At 45.2% G+C, this 16,505-nt stretch overlaps 1 protein-coding gene and 1 long non-coding RNA gene across 6 annotated transcripts in view; one reads left to right on the top strand and one right to left on the bottom strand.

Annotated features, from left to right (window-relative positions):
* LOC105281150 (RB1-inducible coiled-coil protein 1) overlaps positions 1 to 12,547 on the bottom strand; it is a 27,360-nt gene extending 14,813 nt beyond the window's left edge. Inside the window, exons 1-2 of one of the 3 annotated variants that reach the window (XM_026969848.1) lie at positions 10,546 to 12,547; positions 5,296 to 5,504 (exon numbers count right to left, since the gene is read on the bottom strand). In XM_026969848.1, the coding sequence (XP_026825649.1) occupies positions 5,296 to 5,504; positions 10,546 to 10,613 (277 nt within the window). In that variant the 5' untranslated portion in view covers positions 10,614 to 12,547. The remainder of the gene's footprint in view (positions 1 to 5,295; positions 5,505 to 10,545) is intronic. The other 2 variants (XM_011342190.2, XM_026969849.1) reach the window with 2 other exon arrangements.
* LOC113562002 lies at positions 12,447 to 16,505 on the top strand. 3 transcript variants are annotated; one of them, XR_003406555.1, is made up of 2 exons: positions 12,447 to 12,574; positions 15,407 to 16,505. It is a non-coding gene; the product is annotated as an uncharacterized LOC113562002 (long non-coding RNA). The 3 variants fall into 3 exon arrangements; XR_003406556.1 differs by lacking the exon at positions 12,447 to 12,574 and adding an exon at positions 12,581 to 13,636; XR_003406557.1 differs by lacking the exon at positions 12,447 to 12,574 and adding an exon at positions 13,654 to 14,929.

Here is a 16,505-nt window from a genome sequence, read left to right as displayed (position 1 = left end):
AATCACGCTGCGTAAAATTTTATAATTACAGGAGATACATTAGTTCTAAGTGCAATCTATCATTGCAAAATTGCATTTCGTAGAACCGCACATTAAACAATACGAAATATTATAGCGGAAGCCACGGGAGCGACGCGTATGCAATTATTAAATATTTATTTGCAGTTATATACATCTCGGAAATTTAGATCCGTTCGCTAACACTTAATGCTAATTAATACGATTTAAAAGTCGATGATATGAAGGCTATCCAGGGATTAGGCGGAATAATATTAGCATTGTACGCACATACGCGCGCAATTATTGTATATCCGCCGTTAATGATGATGCTCATGAAATGCAGCTGTGCATTATTATAAAACGACAAACTAGCTTGGTACGCCATCATTCATATAAAATTAAATTGATTGCAAGTTTGAATACAAGTAGAAATCGTTCAACAGTAGATGCACTTACACTGAAAACGGTGTTAAAGTCATACGATAAGCTGACAATATCGATTCTACGCGTGTGTTTGCTCATCGGGGTATTCGTCGCTTTGGGCAAATGGGTGAGCAATATGTTCACCACTCAACAATTATATAGGGTGATCTAAAAAGAACTTCGAATAACTTGAGATTATGTAGCAGTAGAAATAGCAAAAACGTCCAATCAACGTACAGAGAACAAATCAATTTTGATATGCAAATTATGTGAGAAACATGAAATTCGACAAAAGTGCAAGATACAGCGTCACGCATTAGTTGATCTATATTATATTTATTACCTCTCGTCAATACTAATCAGTATCCATTATCGGCGCATTTTTTGTATCTTTTTAAATTAAAAATTGGACGCTTTCGCACTGTTGAGTACCACTATCCGATTTGGACTTCCGGCGAAAATTAAAGTCGCGCTTTCTGTCACTTTCCTTCCTGGTTCTAGCTTGCAATTGCAATTTAGAATTGTCTTCCGCGAGTATTACGTGCTTTTAAATACTTCCAACGTTTTTTAGGTCACCCTGTACGCGGTCGTGACGTCATCGATGGGATGCAGGCGGTAATATATTTATTCACCGCACACTCATGCGCTCGCGCACTCGCACCGCCGAGGTAATGTTGTCGCACGGAGGACCCTGCAATATGTATACGTGATTATGGTAATTCCCGTGTACCGACACGCGAGCAAATATTCGTGTGCATGACCAGAGCACAGGCGCATACATATGCGCGATTATTGTTTCCCGCGGTTCTGTCCAAGATCCCGTCAGATCTCCATCGACCATCTCTCGATCAAGTAAAACCGACGTGGAAATGTTCTCAGACGTTTCGTGTGCTACTGCGATCAATTTCCGAATATTACTCTCCGAAATAACAATTTCGCCCGCGAACCGCAGCAACCCCTGCACGCGATTCCATCACGGCATTGGCTGTGCTGCATTTTATGCGACACACGCACGATTCAAGTTGAGGATTATTGCGTTAAGAATGTATCGAAACCGTCTTATTACTATTTATTTAAAAAACGGTGAGAGACCAGAAACAATAATCTATTCGTTCTAGGTGATAATTTATCGTATAGCTACGCTATCAACTTTATACGTGCTCGGCATACACGGAGTGAAAATAATGATAGTTCGAATCACGATGACCTGCTGCGCTTGTTTCCGGGTTAAGTTGCTCTCTTTCTTTCTCTCTCTCTTTCTCGGAATCTAATATCAAATTAAACTTTGCAAATTAAATTTGTTGCGAATCATTGCCTCCCGCCCGGGGAATAAAAATGGAAATGAGGTAGATTAATCGATATTTTCGTGGGAATTGCTCGAGGAATTTACAAATTATACTTTCTGCAATTTATGCATTTGCGAACTGTGATAGTCTCAATCATTGCACTGTTGTAGAATGTATTTTGGGATGCGATCATTTTAATAAGTAAAAGAAAGATGAACGGACTGCAAGAGATCGTCGACTTCGAATCAAAGTTATCGCCGAGCGTTGACTGTTTTTGCGTTGCCTGGATACAAATCTTCTCATGGTGTAATCTTCGTAATGCAGTGATATTACGTATCGCAAGTAGAGACTGCATGTCGTACGATGTTATTAATAAAAGACGAAATTATCATGTCACGGCCAGATAGTTACAACGCTATATTTAAAAATGTATTTTCGAAAATAAGCAATTTTAATGTTCAATGTTCATGTTCAATGTTTGAACATGCAATAATACAAAAGCGAAATGATAAACACAAGGATACATCGTTATATCACTGCGGTATTTGTGGACTTCCATTAATCTACTGAATTATAATTTAACATAAATATCATTCATCATTATTTATCATTTATCGGCTGTTCGTTCAACGATACATGATTCCACAAGTTCACGTACTTCCTTCCAGCACGGAAATTTGACATCAAAACGCAAAGCACCATATCGTTCAGTCTGCGATAAAACTTTAGTTAGGGTCAATAAAAACCACAACATCCGCCATACCTGAAGATAAATGTAGGTATTTTACCGCGTAAAATATCTCGCGTTGTCAAAGCTACTCTTTATAACAAATGCAATTTTGTGTCCCGTGCCACGAACGAGAATCAGTTGACCAGAAATCGGAGGTGAGAGGGAGGTGCAAATTCAATTCAATGATTAGGAAAAAATACAGATTTATATGAGATATTTATATGAGATAATCGACTCATTAAAAATACAGACAGATAACGTAAAATGCCTTTTTTATTTTAACATGACTCCAGACTCGATTTCATCTTTCAGAAAGAGAAAATGGCGTTACGGTATAAACCGGACATAAAACTGACTACTAACTAGTACAGAGATATGTTAGCTCTTCTTTCGTCATATTTTGCGATCGATGACGGAGGCACTCTCGTGAGGTCTCTAATCAGCTGACAATTCCAACGTCACATTGGTGTCTTCGATTCCCGATAAAAAGTTCTATTCGCAGTGTGCATTGTGAGTTCGGATACGTTCATGGCCATGTTTTAAAACGTTTTAAAACAACGACCAATCCCTTTCGTTATCTTTTCAGAAGATAGACAACCCTGAGTCTAATTTCGTCTTCATTCTTTCTTTCTCTCTCTTTCTTTCTTTCAGAGTTAAATACACATTAATAAATTACGCTTCCAATATTCGTTACATCATATTTCAGTCGGCATAAAAACTGACTATGATTAATCGCGCGTGTTCGTTCAGTGAAATTAATAACGTTAACAATCCGGACTTGTAGTTGCGTAAATAAATAAAAGTCGAATACCGGATCCGCTGGTCCATAAGTCAGCTTGTAAATACCATATATATTCGCGTCGAGCTCTACCGTCATCCGTACACGCTGTACAATAATTCGATCGGCTTTACGTACGTCTGCGATAATTCAACGTACGCGTCACCTCGTTTCCGGTTGCCGCGAGAGGTAAGTGTACGCGCAGCTACATCGCGCCAGGAAGAGCTTCCGTGACAATTCGCGTGCGCGCGATCGACAGAATTAAAACTGCCTCGGGTGTTTTCTCAACTGGACGTCGCGACTTCAGGAAGTAACGTCGACCAGCTTTATGACTCGCGGAAAAGCGTCACGCCGCCTAAGCGCCCCAGTTTCGCGTTTTATGCAACGGGAACTCGGTGTTCCTGATGTCACATCGGAGATGCAATTACTCACGCGCTGCCGGGAAGCAGAATCAGATGGTTATCCCGTGGATAACAGAATCAGGTCGAACGAGTTGATCACGAGGCTCGTTAACCACGCAGGCCAAAGTCTCGCGGCGACGGTATCTATGACCCAGCCGACAGTCGCGAAGTCTTTACGGCGAAATAGATGTTCTATTGGATGCATAGTGCGCCTCCGTTGTTCTACATTCTAGTGGTAATTAATGGCATAACGGAGAGCCTGGTAAATAATCAAGTCCTTCCTGCACTCCTCCCGCTATCCTGTTCACTCACTGAAAATGATGCACGATAGTAAGAGAATGATCGGTATAATTAACTCGATATGTGTAATTAACTGGAATGAATCCAGCATCTTTTGCGTAATCAAGTGGAGTTCGCGATTGGAGAAACGTGACTTCCGAGACAACGCGAAATAGGACGACTCGACGCGTGATCTATGCAAAAAGATTCTGCCGATTCTAGATCCCTGTTCTTGCGAACAGCCGCAAATGACCCGTAGCTAGTTTCTTCATGTCCGATAGTGCGCCTTGGCTCTCGCGATGGGTGTGATTTGCGGTCGAATCACGAGCGGTCTAGAAACGCGACCCACCGCAGGAGTATGTGTGCTGCTAAATCATAGCTCGCGCTTCGACCGTACGTACGTGCGATCGGAGAAAGAGAGAGAGAGAGAGAGAGAGAGAGAGAAAGAGAGTACGATCACAGTAATGAAGCAAGTCGCGGACACGGTAATCTAACGGTACAAAACAAAGAAGTGAATAAAAGAAAGTATAAAATAGGACAACGCGCGTATTACCGAGCCCAAGTGAACCCCGGGAAATTAAGGATAACGGGATGGGAGTAGAAGCGCATTTCTCTCGAAAAAGAGCATCGCGTGCCGTCTCCTCTTAATCCTTCTCTTTCTTTATCTTTCTCTCTTTCTCTCTCCTTCTTTCATTACGGCGAAGATTTATGAGATGTTTACAAAAACAAGAAGATACAGTATACATCAAAGTGCCAAAAGTTATCGTTGGATAACTTTTCACATATCCCAAGTAAACGGAGACCGATATTACGGCGTTGATATCACTTCCGACTCTTTTTTCTGCGAGTCGCCGATAAGAACCACCATTAGTTCCGGCATGACGCTCAACCAGTTGGACTTTGGCAATCTTCGCGGTCGAAAGTAATCATTTGCACACTGTGCACTGTCGAAATGAAGACGTGAAAATTGAGAGATCAGTACGTCGTCCATAGAGAGATCCATACGTCGTTCGTACGTCGCTATCGAGCATCTCGAGTGAGTTCTCGAATTTATCGCAGAGCTTACGAGGAGAACCGGTTCGTCGCTGACAGACGCTGCTTTAGATACTGCCATGTGTATAGAGGTGATAATGCATTCACTAGCTCTTAACATCACAATCTTATGAACACCTGATTAGATTCCTTTTTCATTGCATCATGAATGTTAAATTAATAATGATACTTATCCCATTAAATCTCTCGTAGCGGCGTAGATTACTTTTTGTTACGATCATGCAGTCGACGTAAATTTAAAAATTTGTACAAACCAACGTTCGCGTGCCATTACGAAATTTACATCTACCTCTGCGCCTCGCATAACGAAAGTCGTAGATAGGGAAAGAGAAGTTTGCTACTCACCGGAACCGTAATCTATACTCGGCGTGGGTGGAAGGGTGCTCTCAATGGCAGCCTTGCTGAACAGATAGATCGGGTTCGTGTCGGTTCCAGCCGAGTAGGAACACACGCGTGCATTCGGTTCCAGGCACTCGCCTCCACTCATGAGCAGCACCTGATGCGCTGCCACCACGCCACATTCCCTCTCGATTGCCTCCATCAGCTGGCTGACACTGCACAGAAAAGTCAATTACACATGAGTGATTGATAAATAACATCTATACTTCGAGATTACAGAACGAAGATCTTTTGTTCGGAAGAGATTTTTCAGTGTTAAAGATCGAGTTGCATACCAAGATTACTGCGCAGGTCCTTCCCCTCTTATTAGGTTATTAACTAAGTCTGGATCGTCTAAATAATGATGAATCAAACTAAATACATATTTATGACAGCACAATATATCTTGTCGTATATTAACTTTATTAATAGGATAGGCAAAAATTAAAAAAAAAGACAAACAACATTCTTCAAAACATCGTTACATTGAGTCGCCATGTAGATGCGACTCGGATTACTTAGTTAATGACTTAATAGTTAATGACTTAATATGAGATAATTCTCAGAATAGAAAACAGTTGCAAGTTTAAGAAAATTCTTTTATATATGACCCACAAGTACAGTTGAAGTTGAAAGAAGAAAACATTTAACTAAAAATCGAAAAACTTGTAGAATCTTTTTATTCCTTGTAAATATAAATGAGTGTATTTACAGTTCACAGTTTACGTTATCGATTTCTATACGGTTTGTAGCTATAAGTTTGAATAAAAATATTAAACATTAAAAAATAATATTTCGCGTTTCTCTCTGTGTCGAAAGTTTTCTTCTGCTTCAGTAAATCAAAAGCATATCTAGCAAATAAGGAGGCACTGTTCAGTTCAAAGGTGATTAGGCTGTGTAAGCTGGTTTCTCTGAACAGCTCATAGCGTAATCATAATTGTCGAATAATGAGAAATTTCATCGTTGGATATGCCGCAATAAAAAGACGGAGAAAAGAAAACTATCGCACGCGCGTGCATATAATACATTGTTCATATTACAAGTGCTCCAACATGATAGAATTGCGATTGTCGTAATAATGGCACGCAAGATAAATCGCACTTGTATAAGGAAAATCACGGAACATTAAGTAAATTCCGACGTAACGTGGTTGAGAATTGTCATTAATTTTTTAAATGGATGATCATATCGTCCGTCTTACTTAAAGAATTGACGGTAAACGAGCCTGGAAAATCTGCATCTGAATAATTCAACTACCACTCTATCAACTATATGCAGGCCGAGTGCACCGAAGTAAAAAACATTGACAGGTGAATGAAGAAAAAAAGACGAGAAAAAAGCTGATGCAATTACGTTGCTCATGAATGTTTGCGTAATCGCACTCAACATACAGACTTTTAAGTCCATGTATCTGTGTTACTTCGCAATAATAGTTATAATAAACTCGTAATAAATTGTAACATCGTATTAAATCGTACTAACCGTTTTTGTGGCTTCAATCCCCAATATACATAATTATAAATATAATAAAAAAATAATAAATTTAAAGTCTTCTTTTGCTTGCATTGTGATCGTTCAACGTGCGATCTTAGTCACGATCGACCTGTGTTTTTACTTTACGATGCTTTAAGAAACCCAAAGTCTCGGCTTGTTCAAATATAGTGGTCATAAATGACGCTTAAAAGGAATTGGAGCGATACGCCAGGCATCGTTAACACCCCGTGCAAGGTTAACTAACGGATAAGGCGTTCTTTGTCTGTATAGTGAGGAGAAGGCGAGATGCGCGACGCATTAATTACGAGAAAACGACGATTCGCAGTCGCGCCGCTGACACGAGTTAAAACGTCGCGCGAGATTTCGCTCGTACCGCGCTCGCGCGCGCGAGCGCGAAGGCAATTATCTCGCTCCGCCTTCCTTGGATTGTAGGAGACTCAGCTGTACAGTGTGTCCCGAAAGTAAAATTCCGGCCGTTGCCGGCGTACTGTCGCTTCTCACGCGATGCACCGTCAGTTTTTCTCGAGCGGCGAGAAACCGAATCAGTATATTTGCGAGCTGTCATTACCGAGCGATTCAATGCTGAAATTACAGATCGGAGATTAAACCGCGCCGCTCGAAAGCGCTTGGCGCGCGCACACTTTTAAGCGCGCACGCTGCCGCGAGAAACCGTTTTCGCGAAGCGAGAGAATATCGCCAGTCACTTGTGGTCACGCTATAGAAGGTTGCGGCACGTTCGGCCGTGCGCCGCGCTGCACCTCGAGACTGCGTGTCGTCGATGGTTACGCGCGTCACGGCGCGCTTCGTGTTTCACGAGCGCACGCAACGATGCTCGCGACTACGTGTCTACGTACCAGTTATATTTCGCGGGTTTCCCGTATCTTTGCGCTCCAAGTTCAGCGCCCGCGTATCGCCTCCCGAGGAAAGGATGAGGCACATGGATTACGAAGGCGAATGAATTATTAATTAATATCAGATAAGAGCGGAAATATTACAAGGCCGTTTTTATTATCGCCGTATGATGTCAGAATGTGTCAAAATATCAAAAGGCCGCGGATGAAAATGCATGAAAATGTCTGTTTGAAGACGTAGACATAATTGCAAATGCACTAACGTCAATTTTCTGTGCGAGGAGAGTATACGCCAAAGTAATAAATAATAAAATAAAGATAAATAACAAAATAAACACGTTTACGTCGACTAACACTGATAAAATATTGTCAACCACTGGCTCGCGTGATTTTCACTCGCAATGCGCAGATATCCTTATCGACCACGTAAACAGAGTAAAGCTAGCCGAGGGAAACACCGGCGTGTTACCCTCGGCGGCCGGTGTGCTGGCGACGCCGACGTGTACTTGCGACGAGATCATCTAGTCTCGCGCGTTTAATCGTGACGCTGCAATTAGGCCGCAGTGTATTTACTCATTCACGCTTAACCGCGCAGCCATGATTACTGAGGCAGACGCGGAGAATATAAAAGCAAATCGGGACGGGGGCGCCCTCGCGAATTGACACAGATCGTTAATTGCTGCGACGATCGGGGACGATGACCGGGTTCGTGCTCGCTTATCTTAATCCACGAGTATCGATGCGCTCGAGAACGAGCGTGTCGATAGAGAAATAGAGATTAGGCGCGCGCGGAGAAATCGTCGCGCGCGACGAACGAGAGAAAAAGCGCGTCCGCGCCAGATATCGCGACGAGGAACAAATTGAGAACGGCGTTGCTTGACTCAAATCACAGAGGTTGCATTGTACTGTCATTACAGAATCTCTCTCTCTCATGCATCTTCAAACGTCATCGTCGGCAGTTTTTTGCTCAATTGATCCCTTGACGTCACGTCAGATCGCTCGAATGCGAAGAGAGAGCCTCGTGATCCGTCGATCCCTTAGAACGCTGCGCATTAAAAGCTTGGCCGAGCAGACGGTACGACGACGCGATTCGGCACGCGTGGCACAAGATATAGAACAGCTAACGTGCTGTGGGCCAATGATATATTTTCAGTGCATGCGTCACACTACCGCGCGTGCATTTCTTAAAAGCGCATAATCGCGCTCGGAAAGTTGCTGCGCCGCGCGAGGCGCAGTATAATGCGTTTCCGACGCATTTAATGCGCCGATACGACAGTGTTATCCGTAAATACGTCGTTTGTCACACATTAACGTGTGGAAATTGTGCGTTCGAAAGTACTGTCTCGATCTTTAATCGATAACGATCGCGATAAACGCCTACCGTCTTAAAAATCAAGTATAAATATAAATACGTCAAGTTTAATCGATTATTCACTCAAGTCGTGTTTTTATTACATATTTCTTTGCTGAAATATCATCTCCGAGAGATGTTTTAATTTTAATGAAAATTTACGTGATAATTTTCAAGTTTGGCATCTCTGCGAAAATATCGAGCGTCATTCAAATTTATTACAACTACTTTTGCTCGAGTCAGTCTAAAAATCTATAATTAAAATTAACATCGCGGGATATTTGCGGGACGCTCTATGAGCGATATTCATAGTTCATTCTTACAACGAGATAGTCTTCTAAGTATATCTTCTAGATACTAAACAGTCATCTGATTGGCTAAGCGACATCTTAAGATGATATTTACGACGACCTTAATACAAGAACGGACTATGAATACTGGCCTGTGAGTCTTCATAGTCAAAGGATTAAAGACGAGCGCTCGTTCGAGCAACAGCGCTAATATCGAAAGAACGGCGTACGTTTGCATCATGCGCGCTAAAAGAGCTTGGCCGAGTTTGCCGTCGGGTCAAACTCGTGCGCGACACGAGTCAACTCGCACCCACGTGCGCCGCGTCGCGCCGATTTCGCTGCATATTATTTTCGGCGCGAGTCTGCGGTGCGCTACTCCGGAACCACCTTGGGAAAGTTTCAGAGTCGACAAGAGGCGTTTTCGAAGCGTTTTCGCCGGGCGATCCGACGGTCTCTGGGTCTCGCCCACGTTTGTCATTGCCTCGCTTTTGCAATTTGTTAACCTTCGGCACGGATCCTTGGATTCTACGCTAGACGCGTAGATGCGCGGAGTCGCTAAGTATCGCGCGGTTGTTAATACGCATATGTTGCTAAGTATCGACGTGCAAGCTAATTCCGTCGATGCAAAGCTACTGTACAAAGCTCCTTACATAACGCGAGTAAACGTTTTACTAGAAATTCCGGTGCTTAAGCAGGTACTTTATGTACTTTTCGAACATTGTTGCTGATACATTCTCAACGACACGTGTCAAGCCAAGATAATAGAAGCGCAAATTAGCGTGTTTATCAAAATATTTAACAGCAATAACTTTGTTTTTCCAGATAAAAATGTACCTTGAATACAGTGTCCTCTTGAATCATCGTAAGCCGACACAAGTAACGACGGAGAAATCTAACGGGCGCGTATATATCTGAACGAGTTCACACTCAGTGTCACGCGTGGTGTTAGCAAATAAAAACCGTATGCAGAAATAATAAGCAAAGAAGATGCAATATTGATCGCATTACGTATCATCGCAAAGTAAAGTAATCACAGCAATAAAATAATAACGCAGCAATTTTAATTCGTGGCGCAATAAAGCGCAACACGTGCGCTGCAGATCATCCGCGTCTCATTGTCAGTTATCCAACTTGCAACTTTCCCTTCCGTCCACGCTTTGTTACCCTCAAAAGACGAACGTAAACACAAAATACCTGGAAACCCAACTTGAAAGCGCATCAGGTAGCTTACCTTTGCAGGGCCAGCTTGATGTCGAAGGTGATGGTGGTGCCGGTGTCGACGTGAAATATGTACAACATCTTGAAACCGGTAGAGCGCTGGTGTGGCGACAAAGACAAAAAGGATAAAGCTGCTACGACCAGGTACGTCCGCCGTGGGCCTCTCCGTCCGCCGTGGGCCCCGTGTCAGCAGCGGGAGACCTCGACGGTTCCCCTAGTCAGCTCGATCGGGGCCGTACCCCACGTTCCCGGTCGTTCGCGAGGACGGCCCCCCTGAGACTATGCCGCATCGATCAACGCAATCCTCGACGTCGGTCCCGAGACGAGGCTCCGCTACGTGACAGTCGCACCACGTCGCGTCCTATCATCCAGATCCGTCGGCAAACGATCGCACCGGGACGATCTCCAGGTCCGTCAGCCGTCAAATCGTCAGGAGAATTCCCTTCGTGCCTCCTCGACCGGTGCCGATTTCTTTGTTCTTCCTCGTCGCTGCGGAGAGATCACTCGCTCCGAGTAAACAGCGAAATGTCTCTCGCTCGAGAACTCCGGGCAGGAACGAGGCGAACGCCGGTCGATCGTGGCCGCGTTCCGTGTCTTATGTCATAACGCGACGGCACCGCACGCAGCACTCCGGCATGTACGTGCACGTAGTTTACGTCACCGAGCTCGTTCCGGCGAGCGCCGCCGCTCCGAATGCACCAAGAGCACAGGGATTTATACGTTTCACGCCACGGTTCTTGCTTTCTTGCGGTTTCCCGCGAAGCTCCGGGGAAAATCAGCGCGCTCCGTAAAACTTACAATTTCACTGCTTACAATTTCCGCGTGCCGTGTGCGAACGATTTTTCCGACTGATTTTCGTCCCACGTTGCGAAAGCTCACGGGAATTTCTCTGACGGAGCACAACTCTGTCGGCGATCGATTTGACGATAGGTTGGCTCGGCTGTGCCACACAACGTGCCCGCTGTGTGTGTTTTAGCGTCGAGTCAGTTGGCGGGTCCTGAACGCTGCCCCCGACACGGGACGACGCTTTGGAATTCCTCGTGCGAGCGTTACGAAGGGTGGCGCACTTTTCCTCGGGGTAATGGACGATTTTCCGGCGGCGCGCGTACGTAACAGAGCGCCGATGTGTGCGCGAGCGAACGGCCGATTCCGTCGAGACGCGTCGCGGTGTAGCCGTTCGAATCAGCTGCTCGGCAAAACAAAGCACTCGCGCGCCGCGTTACGCCAGCCACTGCGTCCGCCGCACTCTCCGCTCACTTCAGGCCGTCTCTTTCTCGCTCGTACGCTTCACGATGCAGGCGACACCGTCATCGCTTCGAGACGGTCTCGGCGTCGTATCGCCAGGATTCTCCTCGCGGCTCGGTGCGAATTTACAGGACGAAGCACCACGACTCTTTGTATCTCCGTACTCTCGGAGAACTCGCGAGGGAAAAGAGCGAACGAGGGAGAGGAACGCGACGAGAGCACCGAACCAACCGCACTGCACGACACAAACAATGCTGCGCCGCGGGCGCACCGTCGCTCTATGCGCAGAACCGACGCACCGTCGGACAAAGGAGTCTCCGCTTTCCCCGCGGGTTTTCTACAGCGACGACGCTGCGCGCTCGAGTTCGTCACCGACGAATAGACGAAGATGAGTGACGCGGATACCAGGATGTCGCTCCCGCTTCAGTTCATGACGACGATGTACCGTACACTGTCTGAGTAGCGGTCGTCAACGCGTCTTGTATCGGTCGGGGTTCTCTAGGACAGGACGATCGTGAACGGGGAAAGGAACAGGGAAGGGAGCCGAGCGGACCAGCTCCACGAAATCCCGTTCGACGCTTCACACCGACGCAGAGCACCGCCAGCTGTTTACTGCCGAGCGGCGGGCCGAATGCAGCCGAGCACGGCGGACAGAACGTCCGAACGATAGCGGGTGTAGTGGGGAGAGAGATTCCAGTCGCTGCCACTGCGACCCGTGGCGCTTGACGCAGTCGGGCCAATGGCTAACGCAAGTCCGTATACTTCGAGGTTGGAATTTGGTTCTTGAACCATTAACGGTAAATATCTTATTTTTCATACAATCGTAAAATCAAAATCTAAAGTCGAAACTATGAGCATAATATGGTGGTACAGGTAATTAGGAAAAATTTTTCATATGTTTAAGTGCATTATGGAGCAAAATATTTCGAATCGAATTTATATGTAAACAAGAAAAGGCGAGAGAGGATTTTATTGATGAACAAACTATTTTGACAATACCTGTAATCTTAAATATATCTTAAAGTTTTCCAGAAAAAATAGATATTATAACATTTTGCCTAAAACGCTCTATACAGAATTGAGAATAAATTGAAATATCACTTTTATGTGAAATTTCATGAGGGAAAGCAGTCAAGTGTAGTCATATTATAAACACAATTAATTGTCTGATAATTGTAAATTCATGCATCGCATTTGAAACGTAACCCCGTGTAAGACGTCGGTCCTGTAAGTTGATCACACCAGCGCCACAAGCGCATGCGTCATTCTCCTGTTGTGATAATAATGTAACTTGGTGCGCTAATGCCGAGTTCACCAAACAACGATCGAAATAGCAATGTTGTTTTCATATGCCGTATTTATCATATCAAATATACATATTAAATTTCTATCAGAACTTATATAGATACAAATAATCTAAATCAGACACTTTATCCGTGCAACTCAATACGCCCGAAGCTCATATCGCAGTTTCGTATTTGAATCTTTATTTATTTAAATGTTCTCAGATTTAGGCAACATTGCACACGGTCATGGCTTAAAAACAAAATTAAAAATTTAAATTTGCCGGCATATTCAACGCTAAAGATGCGTTCAAAACGGAAGAGGGAGGGGGAGTCGCGCTGTTGCGACAGGTTCGAACACGCAATTTCATGCGCGTCGCGACGCGTCCCGATCTGACGGCGCTGCTACAGCTGTTCGATCGTTCTACCGCGCCTGCGCGACCTCGGGATGATGCGGCTGTCATTGTTCTCGCCGTGTGCGGATTCGCGTCGCTAACAACAAAGCGTATGCCGGAACGCACAATGAATGAAAGGTATCGTCGCGATGCCGAGGCTTTCGAGCGACCACGAGAAGCGGTAAGACGCTACGGCTACGCGTTACGTTTTGTTTACTCTTGGCCGCGCGATCGATATCTGCGCTTCCCGTATCCGCTCTCGACGCTCTCGGGCGAGGAACACTCCCTTTTTCTCCCTCGCACGTACAACGCAGAACGCGGACCCGAGGGAGATGCCTCCGGGTCCGAGAATACGTCGTTACTTCCGAAAATAACGCGACTCTCGACGAGGGATCGCTCGTAATCGTTTGCACGAATTGCGCGAAGTTCGACGACACCTCTGAGCTGGAGGCGACGCCGAGCGATGTTGTAAGCGAGCGAAGCGAGAGCAGATTTAGCGGCGCGTCTCCGGGTTAGAAGGCAAAGAGCGTAAACGTGGTAGGCAAGAAGCGCGCGCGCACACTCACGCGTGCTTACGCTGCAGAAATACTTTCGATTCGCGGAGATAACGAATGCGACGCGATGAGTGAGAAACAAGCTCTCCTTTGTGTTACTGTATTTCCATAAAAGGACCGTGATTTTCACCGATTATCGAGCGTAGTTTCTTTGGAAACTTATTTTTAGAACTCGATCTGATGCAATTTCTTTGTAAGGTTTACAGCGATGAACTTCCAATACGGAGTCTGTAGAAAACTGAGAAATATATACGCCAAGGTCTTTTTCCTTCTGCTAAACACGAGTCAAGGACAATCTAGAGTAAAAGTGAACCACCCTGTCGAAACACCGTTAAGCCGATCCGACGAAATCCAACGCGATCGCGGCGATGCTTGCGCGACGCACTTGACGGCGCGAACGACTCACGCATAATTACAATACAATGACAAGCTTAGCTAGACATAGTGAATTTTAATTCGACCGTGTAAGCGCGGCTTACTGCGCCGCGAGTAATTCCGACGCAGTAACGGCCGATCTTCGCTTCGTAATTGCACGTGCACGTGGCAGCTGATAAGGATGTCGAGCTCATGCTAAATGAGAGATACGGGGAGACCCGTGCACGTAATAATGTGCAATCATATACTTCACAGACGTCGAAAGTGGGCTCTCGGCGGATGAAATAATTTTCTTCTCGATAGTAGCAAAGTGCATGCCGAAAGCACGATGAGCGATTCGTCGATTCACACGTGGAACGCTATCATAAATCATACGCGTCAAATATCGTGGCAAACAAGTGCGACGCGTATCGTAGAAATTTACACGCAAAAGACGCAGAAATTCAGTGTGCAATGATGCGCAATGTTGATGACGTAATTTATATTTCTCCAGCAGGCAGCAGACTCGCCGCGATATTTTCGCGTCGCGATGTCTCGATAAACTCGTGAGTCAGAACGCTCAACTCTTGTTGTTCACACCAACGTACGTTTCGCAAATGTCACTGATCAGCACGGCACCTGATCGCGCACACGAAAGCGCGTATTGTTGTTAATCCTCCAAGATGCGTGTCAGTCAGTTATCGCGATATCATCGTTTACGTCGCAAGATAAGCGCGACGGTGACGCGAATTTAATTTGACGCAAATGAATGAAACGAAGATCGGTTCCCCCAGGGCTGTACCAATTTCAACCAATTTGCCCTCGAGCGAGACCACCACGGTCATCGACGATTATTAACGATCATTTCCCCCCTTGGAAATGCACTCGCGGAAGTGAAGCTTGTCACTCACGTGGATTTCAGCAAGTCCCGAACAAATTACGTGGAATAAGCCTATTAAAAGCCTCTGATCCTTTAGTCATGTCTTAACTTCTCCACATATGTAAAGTTCAATTAATTTTTCAGATTTTTATTTTTTTCTTAGGTTCACCAGAGATGGTGCGTTGACCGATACGCAAAACAGGATCCATTTCTGCGAACGCAACGTGCCCGCGTGTTTCATCATGCCTGACAAATTTCTGCGATCGTACGATGATAACCTTGGATGAAGCATTCTCTCCGGGACTCGCGAATAATAAATATTAACACTTGAGACGAGATAACACTGTGAGAGCGAGCGTGTAACGTAAAAGGAAACGGGTAAGTGGGTAATGTTTACTCGCTCCAGTCAGCAGAACTAACAATAAATTGGACAGAGGGATTCTCCAGCCGGGGGGACGAGGCGCGAAAGCTAGGCAAATCCGGATGGTGCTTTGTTCTGTTTGGCGATCGCGATTGCGGCGCGCCAAACAGAAGGAAATCCGAGCGTGCGAACCGCGCCGCGGAGGAGCGTCGTGCGATTAATTCGCTCTTTAGGAGAAAGGATGATCGAGAGTAACGGCGCGCGCGGAGGGACGAGGAGAAGGCACGAGCAATTTCTGCGTCTCTGCTCGTGGAAATGAAAGCTGCTCTCAGGAACAGCACGCGGCGCCGGTGATGCGATCACATACAGAGCACGCATGAGGTTTACTCACGTCTCTAACTCCATCGTCACCCCTCCATCTCCCGGATGAAGGTTTCAGCTCAGCTGTGCTGTAGCACGCGATTCGCCGGAGAGCCATGCGAGAGGTGCGTGGACAGAGCGAGGTCAGCTCACGCACGTGCACGTCGTGCGTGGCGCTCATATTATACATGTACGCTCTTGATCCGTTTGATCATTGGCGTACGCGTCATTGTGCCGTAATTGCGAGCTTGCCTAATCTCGCCAGTTGCTATATTTGAACCTTGTGCACGCACTGTTACTAAACGAAATCTTGAACTTAAAAGAATTTAGTCGTTTTTAGATAGCCTAAAAAAATGTTAAAATTGGAATTTCAGCTGCTCTTGTTGCTATGCTAGAAGTAAGGTAGTCGCATTTTCACGATTGATTTTGTTGCGCGTAAAAGACCGTGCATATTTGTTCAGCAATATTTTACTTTATTTCTGCGGAACTTGTACTTTATAATTGGATGTAATATAGTGAATTTACGCATTTATTAATTAAA

The sequence above is a fragment of the Ooceraea biroi genome, chromosome 5 (assembly GCF_003672135.1).
Source record: "Ooceraea biroi isolate clonal line C1 chromosome 5, Obir_v5.4, whole genome shotgun sequence".
Classification (NCBI taxonomy): Eukaryota; Metazoa; Arthropoda; class Insecta; order Hymenoptera; family Formicidae; genus Ooceraea; species Ooceraea biroi.
This window is presented reverse-complemented; position numbering and strand designations above follow the sequence as displayed.